The 13,209-nt window shown below is 37.7% G+C and overlaps 1 protein-coding gene across 1 annotated transcript; it reads right to left on the bottom strand.

Annotated features, from left to right (window-relative positions):
- Positions 1–383: 383 nt before the first annotated feature.
- LOC125799353 (elongation factor Tu, mitochondrial-like) lies at positions 384–12,768 on the bottom strand. The gene is made up of 10 exons (XM_049475897.1): positions 12,680–12,768; positions 10,829–10,875; positions 10,586–10,724; positions 10,294–10,460; positions 9,693–9,962; positions 8,305–8,437; positions 8,101–8,205; positions 7,038–7,189; positions 6,808–6,927; positions 384–1,658 (listed from the first exon to the last, which is right to left on the bottom strand). The coding sequence occupies exons 1-10, from the start codon at positions 12,756–12,758 to the stop codon at positions 1,488–1,490; spliced, it is 1,383 nt and encodes a 460-aa protein (XP_049331854.1). The 5' UTR covers positions 12,759–12,768; the 3' UTR covers positions 384–1,487.
- Between the last annotated feature and the right edge of the window lie 441 nt (positions 12,769–13,209).

Below are 13,209 nucleotides of genomic sequence, written 5' to 3'. Positions count from 1 at the left end.
ATATTGAATAATTTATCTGTTGGGTTGCCAAAATTTATACAAGAATTATTGCACACTTTCTGTAAATTCAGTAAACTTCATTACACTTCTCGAATATCACTGTGTTTATCTGCTATATGATATATTTACCTGAAATTGCTGATCTGAACAATGAATCATTTATAAAGGAAAAACATGAAAATTATCAGGGGTGCCCAAACCTTTTCATACCATTGTAATTGTAAAACATTGCATGTAAAACATTTTAAATATTTCATGTCAATAAACTGTTGCTGTAATAAACTTAACTATGAAGACTTTTTAAGATTCAATAAAGAGAAAGAAATTGTAGTGCAGGGAGCAATGTGTGAGGACATCTAAATATAGAAGTGCACACTCAGAAATTCTATTAAATACATTTATTACATCAACCACATTCCTTAGCATGTATACAGACAAATTATAAGCAAAACAGACAGTATGGAACCACATTGCATGACTGGATGTGTGAATCCATAGCCAAGTCCATCCATCAGACACTATAATATCTCAACTTCATACCTCTCAAACAGATGAAAGCTAGTGGTGGACAAACAGCGCCACATGGTGGACTGGATGATTACAGAAAATAAACAGTGTTATATTTTTTATGACAAGTTGACAAATTAGAAGGGTAATGAGAATAGAGTGCACTGATCATCCAGACCACCAGGGTGCAGTAGTGCACCACGAACAGTTAAACGAATAATGTAAATAAAGAGTGGTTTGGTGTGAAATGCTGTGTTCTGTAGTTAGAATTACTCACAGGCGTGATTAATGAAACCAGGTTTATGAATACTTGATCACCTTTATTAACTCCCTCACCGAATGTTATTACACCCAAGATTAGTTCATAAATACATTGTCTCACATCTGGGTTCTGATACAAGCTTCGGTCTAAATCGTATGCTTAAACTTCATTAATGAGCTAAGGGATACATGAGGAATGCTGTGTAACAAAGAAAATCTTATTATTTTCACATTCACTCCATTTTACCATAATTATCATTCTAAATAAAACTCAGAAGATGTGTGTAGGTTCACTGGTGGGTTTGAATAGTAAATAAAATGGCCATATTTAGGTTTAGCCTTGGTGGTAGCGGCCTGGTTCCATTCACCACCACTGTACAGAAATTAATTTTCTCCACATTGAACTACAGTTTCACACCAAAGCCAGACTCTAAACAACTGCCATTCAACCACCTAATTATGTTGATAGTTTTTTAAAGCTGGAAAGTCATTGAACTGTACATCATCTCTAACCAGGGCAGATCTGAGGTTTTCCACCCTGTTCTTACTCGACTCCAGCAAAAACCATTCTATCTTCCAATAGCAGAGCAGATAATGGATCAGTTTAAATTCTGACGTGCCCTATGCCTACCTCCACACCTGTCCAGCCTTTCCCCTTCAACATCAAATCCTCAATTAGCCCCCCGCCCCCCAAACTCCACACTTCCCATTTCTGTGTTTTAGCCCCAGTTGTACTGGTCTTCTGGTGTGGACGCCATGATCTCAGTCACCAGTCCCGTCCCAATGGTCTTGTTTCCGTCTCTCAGAGTGAACCTCTGACCTTTCTCCAGAACCATGGGCTGTCGGAGAGTTAGGATCAGAGACGTGTCCTCTCCGGGCATGATCATCTCCTACACACACACACACACACACAAGATTGTAGAGATGCACTTTCATGTCTGAAAACAATATCACTAAATAAACTTCATCAATCAATACCCAGTGTTGGGAAGGTTACTTTTAAAATGTAATCCCTTACAAATTACTGATTACATCACTCAAAATGTAATTTGTAACGTAATCAGTTACATTACTTCAAGTGAGTAACGTAATCTGATTACTTTGGATTACTTTAAATATTGTCATTTTTTTAAGCCTGAATGAATGTAGCAACCACATATTGCATATTATTATTTTATTTTTCTTTCCAGTTAACAAATAGATAAACAAATAAAACAGCCTTTTCAATCACTCTATAAAAATACTTATGAAACCATTTCATCAAACAATTTTATAAAACACTTCTATAAATTGATAATAAAACCATTTAAAACCAAACAATGTAACAACAACTGTAAGCTATCTATTTGCAGGTTTGCCTCCAGTGTAATTTTGACAACAAATTGTGATTTAGTCTTAGTAATAGTCTTGTGACGAAAATAGTATTTAGTTTTAGTCACAATTTAGTCATCTGAAATGTTTTTAGTTTTAGTCGACTTAATGTCATAAGAATATAGTCGACTAAAATTACAGTAAATTTAGTCGACTAAAATGTAAAGGGTGTAAATGTAAATGCTTTTTCATCAGTTCCCTTGAATTATTAACTCTACATGTATACAAAATGAAACGTTTAATAACCACTTGAGTAATATTGTTAATGTTTGAAAGTGAAATATATTTATATATGATTTAATATATATTATTATTATTATTATTATTATTATTATTATTATTATTATTATTACTATTATTATTGTAGGTGTGTGACTATACATATTTTACATTTAAAATTTTGCTCTAGAAATCAGGTCATAAAACATCTGAATAGTTAAATTATAGTTTGAACAGAGCTGTAGATGCAAAAACTTTTAAAGGATCTAGTTTCATCTCCAGCATTAACCCAGCACACCTACTGGAGCTACAGTCTATAAATGAACACACATTCACACACTGTCCTGTAGAGATGCTCTCAGGATGTACAGAGAGACTTCATGAGTTAAAGTGAGAAACTTATGAGAAAGTGCTGTAAGGAACTTTACACAGACTTTTGGGTTCATAGATTCACTTATTTTATTGTTTTATTTTCGTTATATTATTGAGTTACTTTCTGACCTGCTGCTGATTTAACACTAGCTATATCTTTCCCACTGTGAGACTAAACAGATGATCTGATCTTAATGAGTGAGTTCTGTATCAGTTCTGTGTTTTAGTGCACTGCCGAGTTAAACACCCCATCAGCTCATGAAATAACATCAGCATTAAAACGCGGATCTCTGCATGGAGGAGATCTGTGTGACTCTGGTCTGCAGAAGCTGAAAGATTAGTGGTGTTTTTACCGGTAATGGAGTCGCTCCACGCGGTTTACACGTTATCTTGTTTTTCGCGACGTCAAAGGAGAAATATATCGCCTCTCCCCTCTCTCTCTCTCTCTCCCTCTCTCCCTGCTGAACTCTGTCGAGTTAACTTCCAGTCGAGCTCCGTATCGACAGTTTAATTCCGCGCGGCGCTGCTGCAGGAGAGGCGGGTACTCCACCTTCGCTAAAGTAGCAGTGATTGGATCTCTTCTTAACTGGTCCCTACCTTTCACAGAACTAAATCAGTTCTGATTGGATTTCGTCCCTGCCAAACATTTTCGTCTCGTTTTTATTCGTTGACCAAAATGTCAGTTAATTTCGTCTCGTTGTGTGAGCGTAGAGCCGCTGCCCCTCCCCCCTGTGTGTGTGCAGCGAGACGGGAGGAGGGGCAGACAGTTCCCTGTCATATCAGAGCGATTTCACCGCAAAATGTTATTTGCGTTTTGTCAGTGTTGGATTGGAAGAGCAAAAATAGGAAAGTACCGCAATGTAACCCTTTTATTTTAGCAGAGTAACTGTAATCTGATTACCACTTACTGAAGCAGTAACTGTAACGGATTACAGTTACTTATAATTTGTAATCTGATTACGTAACGCCGTTACATGTAATCCGTTACTTCCCAACACTGTCAATACCCAATACCAACCCGATTCTAATGGTCAAACCGATCACAAATCTAACGGATGAGCTCATGTCACAAACTTTTTATGGTGTCAACAAAGTAAGACAAATTAAACTCTGTTTTTAGTTTATTAAAGTATAAAATGTCTTTAGTGACTAGTATATTTGTGTTTGGGTCTGTAGTTTCCACGCAGTAACGGGTCTTTTCAGTACCTGAGGCACATTTCTACTTGTGTGACTCAGCGCGTCTGCAGCACTGGACTCCGCCTCTCCAAGTCTACTGTTATGTAGTGAACGGTCGTTATTTTCCCATGGCGCTGGAGGTCCAGCCGTTAGTGGTCCTGGTGTATTAGCGTGGCTCAAGCACTTTCACCATATTTTTAAATCTTTTGTTTTCCACAGGAGAGTACGGTTTGATGTATGCAGTGATAAACATCTCAGTAGATGTTTAGTTGTAATAGCTCTATGCAACTCTGATTCTGCAGTAAAGTTGTGTTTTGGATCTTGATGATGGACAATTATTACTTTAACTATTCAACACTTTGTATTAAAAAAAGTGTTACATTAAACAATATCCCTTACTTAAGAAGATACTTAAGGCACTGGTATTGGCTCAAACATTAGTTTACCAACAACATCAAAATATAATAAATATTATACAGTCATATGAAAAAGTTTGGGCACCCCTATTAATCTTAACCATTTTTAGTTCTAAATATTTGGGTGTTTGCAACAGCCATTTCAGTTTGATATATCTAATAACTGATGGACACAGTAATATTTCAGGATTGAAATGAGGTTTATTGTACTAACAGAAAATGTGCAATATGCATTAAACCAAAATTTGACCGGTGTAAAAGTATGGGCACCCTTATCATTTTATTGATTTGAATACTCCTAACTACTTTTTACTGACTTACTGAAGCACCATCTGCAGCAAGATGATGATGCAGCTCTTTGGAGGTGGTCTGTGGATTGTCCTTGACTGTTCTCACCATTCTTCTTCTCTGCCTTTCTGATATTTTTCTTGGCCTGCCACTTCTGGGCTTAACAAGAACTGTTCCTGTGGTCTTTCATTTCCTTACTATGTTCCTCACAGTGGAAACTGACAGGTTAAATCTCTGAGACAACTTTTTGTATCCTTCCCCTGAACAACTATGTTTAACAATCTTTGTTTTTAGATCATTTGAGAGTTGTTTTGATGAGTCCATGATGCCATATTTGGCCACCTTAAATACCTTTTCTCATGATTGGATACACCTGGCTATGAAGTTCAAAGCTCAATGAGGTTACCAAACCAATTTTGTGTTTCAGTAAGTCAGTAAAAAGTAGTAGAGTATTCAAATCAATAAAATGATAAGGGTACCCATACTTTTGCACCGGTCAAATTTTGGTTTGATGCATATTGCACATTTTCTGTTAGAACAATAAACCTCATTTCAATCCTGAAATATTACTGTGTCCATCAGTTATTAGATATATCAAACTGAAATGGCTGTTGCAAACACCCAAATATTTACAACTAAAAATGATTAAGATTAATAGTTGGGCTCAAACCTTTTCGTATGACTGTATATATTGACTAGGCAAGACTAGGCCTGGCAAGACTAGTCCTGTCACAATAAATAAAAAGGAATTGGGGCTGATATATCGTACCAGAAATGATTTCTGGTAAACTATATTATTGTAATTTAAGATCATTAAATAACAAAGCATTCATATCCTTTTAAAGACAATACAATTTTCATTAAACATAGTTCGAAAAATAAATACTTTTTTCTTCACCTACTGCTGTCCACACTGTATGTATGGAGTCGCAGCTATTTAAGAATTGCTCACTGCATGACTGGCTAAAATAATGTTCACTGTTATACATATGTAAACAAACAAATAAAAGATGATACTACGATGGATGTTTATTTTTGCAACACATTGGTAAGATTGTTTGTGCATCACGTCTGTAGATAACTCTAATCTTCAGTTATGTAATCATCAGGGGCCTCATGTACTAAAGGTGCGTACGCACAAAAACATTGCGTACGCCATAGTTTAGCTCACGGTCAGATGTACTAAATGTGACTTGAACGTGAGAAAGTGCATTCCCCCACGGCATTTTCGTTTCGGGCGTACGCATGTTTTTTTGTCCGTATATATTGTGTTTTTATCATTTGGCAACATTTAGAGGCGATGCATTGAAATTACAATTATTAAGATATTCTTTACGCACACATTGTAGTAAGTATTATTGGGTAAAATAAAGTAAATTAATCAGACAATTTCATTGGCTTACTGAAATAATCGTTCAACGTGTTTCCACTTAGCCTAGATTATAAAAAACATGCATGAAAGTTTGCGCTGGAGTTGTTGGAGATGGCAGCGTTGGCATTATTGGAAAATATTGCTAATGGCCGAATTCATTAAGAGCTCATTTTTCGTGACCATTATGTTTTTTGGCCGTTTTATAAGCCGTTTTAGATTTCCAAGAGCATAAGAGGATAAGATCACAAGCTGAGTGCGTGACGGGTGGCTTCTTGGTAAGCAACTCATTTAAAGCATTTAAATGAAAGCATTTATTATCCATCTTAGAATAATTAATTTAAAACATGGGTAATTATTACTTATTACGCTATATTATACTCTAGCATATTATTATTGTTATTATTATTGTTATTATTATTATAACATTATACTCTGCGTAATTGAGGGAGGAGACATGGCAGGTGTTTTCCTGCACTTGAGCTTGATTTCAAGTTGATTGCGATGTACTAAGAGAAAGTACTTGGAATTCTGCCTACGCACGGTTTGATGAATCCGGATTTTTTTGTGCGTACGGAACTTTTCAGGTCTGAGCGTACGGAACATTTTAGTAGGAAGTCCACGCAAGTCTTAGTACATGAGGCCCCTGATCTACTGAACAGATATGATTCAGAAACTGGCCTAATCCTCCGAGACCTGATCCAGTTAATTTTAATATTTGATCAATATCCAATCCTAATACTGAATCCATAAATAAATAAAAAACAATTTGAGCTGTGCCTGTTATTTTGTTTGAGAGAGAGAGACAGAGTGAGCGAGGGAACCTACCTTTTGATCGGGTAGTTGTACTCTGCAGGCCATGTCCCACGTCAGAGAAAACATGACGGGCATGAAGTTTGTAACGAATGGCTTGTGTCTCCCTCCTTCTTCCTTACTCAGAATATACACCTGAATTAACACGCACACAAAAAAACACTATCAGTTTTCCCCACAAACACTTTTCAGCACCCACCCATTCAAAGACATGCTTCAGACTCTGCCCCGCCGCCATCCCACACCTGTGCTCGGACTTTCTGGTGTGGTTGGATGGATCCTGGTTTGCACATCACCATCCCTCTCCTCACATCCTCCCTCTTTAGCCCCCGAACTAGAGCTCCCAGATTATCCCCCGCCTCAGCCCGGTCTAACGACTGGTGGAACATCTCAATACCTAAAAGAGAAAGAGAAAGAGAGAGAAAGAAAGAAAGAAAGAAAGAAGGAGAGAGAGTTACATCATATAGACAAAAAGTATTTGACTGAATTTAGTGACAAAAATCTTACTCAAGTACCTAACTATACTAGTCCTATCACAACGCCCTTTATTATTACAGTACCCTCACTCAAGTCCTATCACAGTGTGCTTATTATTACAGTACCCTCACTCCAGTTCTATCACAGTGCGCTTTATTATTACAGTACCCTCACTCCAGTCCTATCACAGTGTAGTTTTATTATTACAGTACCCTCACTCCAGTCCTATCACAGTGTGCTTTATTATTACACTACCCTCACTCCAGTCCTATCACAGTGTAGCTTTATTATTACAGTACCCTCACTCCAGTCCTATCACAGTGTAGCTTTATTATTACAGTACCCTCACTCCAGTCCTATCACAGTGTAGTTTTATTATTACAGTACCCTCACTCCAGTCCTATCACAGTGCGCTTTATTATTACAGTACCCTCACTCCAGTCCTATCACAGTGTAGCTTTATTATTACAGTACCCTCACTCCAGTCCTATCACAGTGTGCTTTATTATTACAGTACCCTCACTCCAGTCCTATCACAGTGCGCTTTATTATTACAGTACCCTCACTCCAGTTCTATCACAGTGCGCTTTATTATTACACTACCCTCACTCCAGTCCTATCACAGTGCGCTTTATTATTACAGTACCCTCACTCCAGTTCTATCACAGTGCACTTTATTATTACAGTACCCTCACCCGAGTCCAATCACAGTGTAGCTTTATTATTAGCACCCTCACTCCAGTCCATAAATATTTATACATAGAGTGTATGAAGAATTTAGGTCTGCAGAACTCAGTGATTGGTTTGTAGTTATAATGAGAAACCACTCACCTGTAACGACTGACTTAGATGAGCGATTGTGTCCAACAAATTCACACTCATCTCCCTTCTTGATCACCCCTCTCTCCAGAGTGCCTGCAACCACCGTACCACGACCTGCAAGAAGAAAACACACTGTTTAACGCACACGCACCTCATTGCACCGCCATGACCTATACACAGGAAACACACATGCTCATACACACTCTTACATACCTGGGATAGAGTAGGTGCTCTCTATGGGCAGCAGGAAGGGTTTTTCCAGCTCTCTCTTTGGTAAAGGGATGTACTCATCCACCACTTCCAGCAATTTCATAATGGCATCCACTCCCAGGTCCGGCTGCTTGTTCTACACACGCACAAATTTGATACAGGTTATTGTCCATTCTTCCATGAAGTTTACCTCACTATTTATCCCATCATAAGAAAAGACAGTAAAGCTTACTGAGACTGTGTATTGAATAGGGGTGAAATAATTACTCAAGTAATTCGAGTTAATTTTCTGTGCCTCGAGGAATTGTTTAATTAATTTTAAAACGCAGAGCACAAAATCTAGTGTGGATTTTTATTGTAAAACAGCACGATTAACGTTATGTCACCCACGCACAGGAAGCAGGTGGAAGAGGTGGAGGTTTTTGGAGCGGTGGTGCAGAAACCAGGTAAATTTAACTTATAAAAAAAAATTCATAAGATTAACATTAATGTACCATAATAACAAAATGACAGCGCTGTGGAACACTGATTATTAGGAATACTGTCTAATGTGTGTGGTTATTTTATTAGAACGGAGACAAGTTCTAGACAAAATACAGCCTTTATGTAATCAGTAAACACAGCGCTGTGGAGTTCTGAACATAAACATTTTAATACATGTTAAAGTTATCTGAGCTAAAGTTACTTAAGCTGGAATACACGGCAATGAACTTACTGTGTCTTTTAGTCTTAGTTATGTCAATTAATTAGATCTGAGTAGATAAACAACAAAATAAACAACAAAAAAACAACCTTTTAATACTTTTGTTGTCACAATTATTCCACATGTCTTGATGTATTTTGGAGAACATCTCTTGTTCAAGTAGGAGAATCCACTGACTTGGTGGTAAAAGAATGCAGCGCACTTATCCAACTCGGGCAAAATTTAACTTAACTTAATTTATTTAATTATTAAATTATTACTTGTGGTATTCATGTCTATTTTTTGTTTTATTTATTTCTATTTATGTTTGCAATTTGGAAATGTATTTTGTGAATTAAAAAAAAAACAAATTGGTCATTTATTATTAAGTGAAGTTTTTAATAGGTTTTTAGGCAAGCAAATATATTTTATCCGATTAATCGAATCAATGTTTCAGTAGAGTACTCGATCACAAAATTAATCGATAGCAGCAGTCCTAGTATTGAATCCACAACATCAATACCTAGGTGCTCTAACCACTGGTCCACTACTACCCTGCTCACCTATCAATTAATATTAATATTCATATACTCATCCAAAATATTGATAATTCACACATTGTTCTGTTTATCCCTGCATCCATGCTCTTAGCTAGCCTTCCATTTATCTATAAATTCATCCAGTTTTCCATCCATCTATCTCTCTTTACCTCCAGGGCACAGAGGGCAGATCCGATGACCACTGGTGTGTTCTCTCCGTCGTAGCCAAACTCTGTGAGGAGCTCCCTGATCTCCAGCTCCACCAGCTCCACCATCTCTTTATCTTCCACTGCGTCCGCTTTATTCACAAACACCACCACATGCTCCACCCCAATCTGCCTCGCCAGCAGCAGGTGCTCACGAGTCTGGGGCATCTGACCATCCGTCGCTGCGACAACCAGGATACAGCCGTCCATCTGAGCGGTGCCTGTGATCATGTTCTAGAAAGAGAGGGAGAGAACATTCAATATAAGTATAACAAACATTTGGACATCATTGACAGTATTGTAGTAGATTTAACAGGGATATAGAGGTGTTTATTAAGAATGATTGATAGACAAAGAACTAAAATATTTTTTAGAAATAAATAAGTTTTAATGCCAATTACTCATGCATGATAAATAAATAATGTAAAAAATAATGTAATGTAAACAATCCAACACAGTAGATAGCAACGCAAATACATAACTGCTTTATTTTTTTTTATTGTTTAGAAAATATGGCTGTGATAATATCATGTACAATTCCATATAGCTCAGCCCCAATGTTTACCTTGACGTAGTCAGCATGTCCGGGGCAGTCTGTGTGTGCATAGTGCCGGTTGGCTGTGGTGTACTCCACGTGTGAGGCATTGATGGTGATTCCTCTGGCTTTCTCCTCAGGAGCATTATCAATGTCCTCATACTTCTTATACCGCGCCCCACCAGCCTCCGCCAGAACTAACACATTTAACACATGATTATAGAGTGCCCTCTACACTTCCTGTAGTGTATTACAGTCTGTAACAACAAACTTGTGGATCACAAATATTACAAATCATTCCAAAACTTTATAGAGGGGTTACCTTTGGTGATGGCAGCAGTGAGTGTGGTCTTTCCGTGGTCTACATGTCCAATAGTGCCAATGTTAACATGAGGCTTTTCTCGGGAGAAAACTTTCTTTGCTTCAGCTGCAAAATTCCTCTGTGCAAGGGGCACTGCACACTGAGAGAGAGAGAGTCATAAAAGTAAATAAGCAGGCCTACACGCTCTTCGGGAAAATAATTCTGTTCAGTTTTCAGAATGGCTGTACTGCGGCTTCTGCTTACCAGTTTAAGGGAGCTGTGCAGTAAACCCGATGAGGTCAGCTGCAGAGCTGATAGAGAAAAAGGGGAAAACATCAACCATTGTACATCTTTTTGGTTCTTTTTGGTATGATATATGATATATTTGATATACAATATATGATAATTATTTTTATCCTAATATTGAATTTAATCGTAAATTATTAATACATAATTAATACATATTGCACCCCTCAGATTCTTAAAATACAAACAAAAAAACAGTTTGTATATGTAACCCCAATTTGGAGTTTGAAACAGAGTTTGAAACAGTTTATGTAATGCTTTTGATACAGTCAAATGTTAAGTCACTTTCATTATACTCAGCTATTCACTCAGAATAACCTACGCAAGTATCAATACTCCCAACAATTGAGCATACAATTTTAGGCTGCGACACATCCAGAAATGAGCCACACTATACTACTTATATAACTACCTGCATAATAAATTAATAAGCAGATTATCAAGCAAACTAGCCAACTAACAGTGTCTAGCTAAAAGTATTAAGTGCCAAATAATAGCACTTGATTTACAATCTAAATACACTATTTCACATTTAGCAGTGGACTAGATTCTGTAGTAATGGATTTTGTAGGACACAGCCCATGTCAAGCAAAGCATAAAAGAATACATATAATTAAAGAAAAAAAAATACTGTAAGGATGCTTTTGAGATACAGACCATGTCTTTATCATGTACAAACCCTTACCATTAACTAATGAACTCATTTAGGGAGCAATCCAGGTCTAACACACTACAAACCCTTTAATATTGCACTAGATTTACAGTTAGCTAGTAAACAGCATATGCATTTAAATCTTACAGCACTTTTAATAGTATACAGTTTACAGTAAGCGGGCATTTAGGATGTAGCCTATGTTTAACAACATAACACCATACCTTAACCACTAGCTACATTTTCACTAAGGATATTTCACTATATACAGGCCATGTTTTTTAACAATTACAGCACCTTTTACAGACCCACTATAAAGACTTTAATAGGTTTCAAGAAAGAAGTGAATAATTCAGCAGGCAGTAAACATCTCTAACAGTTAAAGCTTATTTAATAGCGGACTAACATATTTTTACAAAACGGATGCATTTGTGATGAACCATGTCTAAAACTGTCACCTCCAAGTGTTAGTTAGTCTGTAATGTATTTATTATTTAGGGTACAATCCGGGTCTAACATGTTACATACACTATTAGGGCACTAGATTTTACAGTAAGGAGTGCATTAGAACACAGCCCATGCTTAACACTTAATAGCATCATAAAAGTGGACTAGGTTTACAGTAAAGGGTCATTTAGGACGCAGCCCATGCTCAACACGCCATACTTTTACAATTAGAATGCGCGATATGAGCCGTGTCTTAAACGCTTAACTTTACAGCACTAGACTAGTCTTATCGTGAAGAACTAGTCTAGTGAACTTGAAGAACCTTAGGGAACAATCTGGGTCTAACACAGACTATAAACACTTTAGTAGGGCACTTTAGTGAATTGGTACACAGCCCTCGCTTTTAACACCTGCAACAGCTTTAAAGGCTTCAGTGTCCGTAGTGTCTCGCGCGCAGTGTTAAATGTGTGTTAAGGTAAGTTTTAAGGTGCAAAGAGTCTCGTGCTCCCTCCGCGCGGCGGAACCGTGACCTTGTTCTTGCTGCAGGAGCATCCACGCGCCCCGTGATCTCAGTCCGGCGCGCGCTGCCTCCCGCCATCCCCTCTTGCAGCATCAGCCCGGTTCATACCGCCGGTACCGGCCCACTGCACTCCCAAAACCCACACCCGCACACCCGGCCACGAGCCCCGCCGCTCCCCGGTCACGCTTACCGGAGAAACCCGCACGGAGACCAACGAGCGCAGCCATTTCCGAGGAACGAAGAGCTGGACTGCGCATGTGCAAAAACATAACTACAAAGACAGCGAACGTAAACCACCTAAAACACGGCCTAAGAAAAACAAAGGTACATAAGCTATTAAAACTGTATATATAGCTATAAAATGTTAAATAAATTGGATGATCACAAGCCATCAAATCAAGCTGAACTGCTTGAATTTTTGCACCAGGAGTGGCATAAAGTTGGCTGATGGAGGAGAACATGCCAAGATGAATGAAGACTGTGATTTAAAACCAGGGTTATTCCACCAAAGTTATTTTCTTTGCATTATTTGAGGTCTGAAAGCTCTGAGTTATTTCAGCCATTTCTTATTTTCTGCAAATAAATGCTCTAAATGACAATATTTGTATTTGGTATTTGGGAGAAATGTTGTCTGTAGTTTATAGAATAAAACAACAATGTTCATTTTACTTAAACATAGATCTATACCTTGTCGTGTATGTATCTAATTCGCCTTAAACG

The sequence above is a fragment of the Astyanax mexicanus genome, chromosome 3 (assembly GCF_023375975.1).
Source record: "Astyanax mexicanus isolate ESR-SI-001 chromosome 3, AstMex3_surface, whole genome shotgun sequence".
Taxonomy (NCBI): Eukaryota; Metazoa; Chordata; class Actinopteri; order Characiformes; family Acestrorhamphidae; genus Astyanax; species Astyanax mexicanus.
This window is presented reverse-complemented; position numbering and strand designations above follow the sequence as displayed.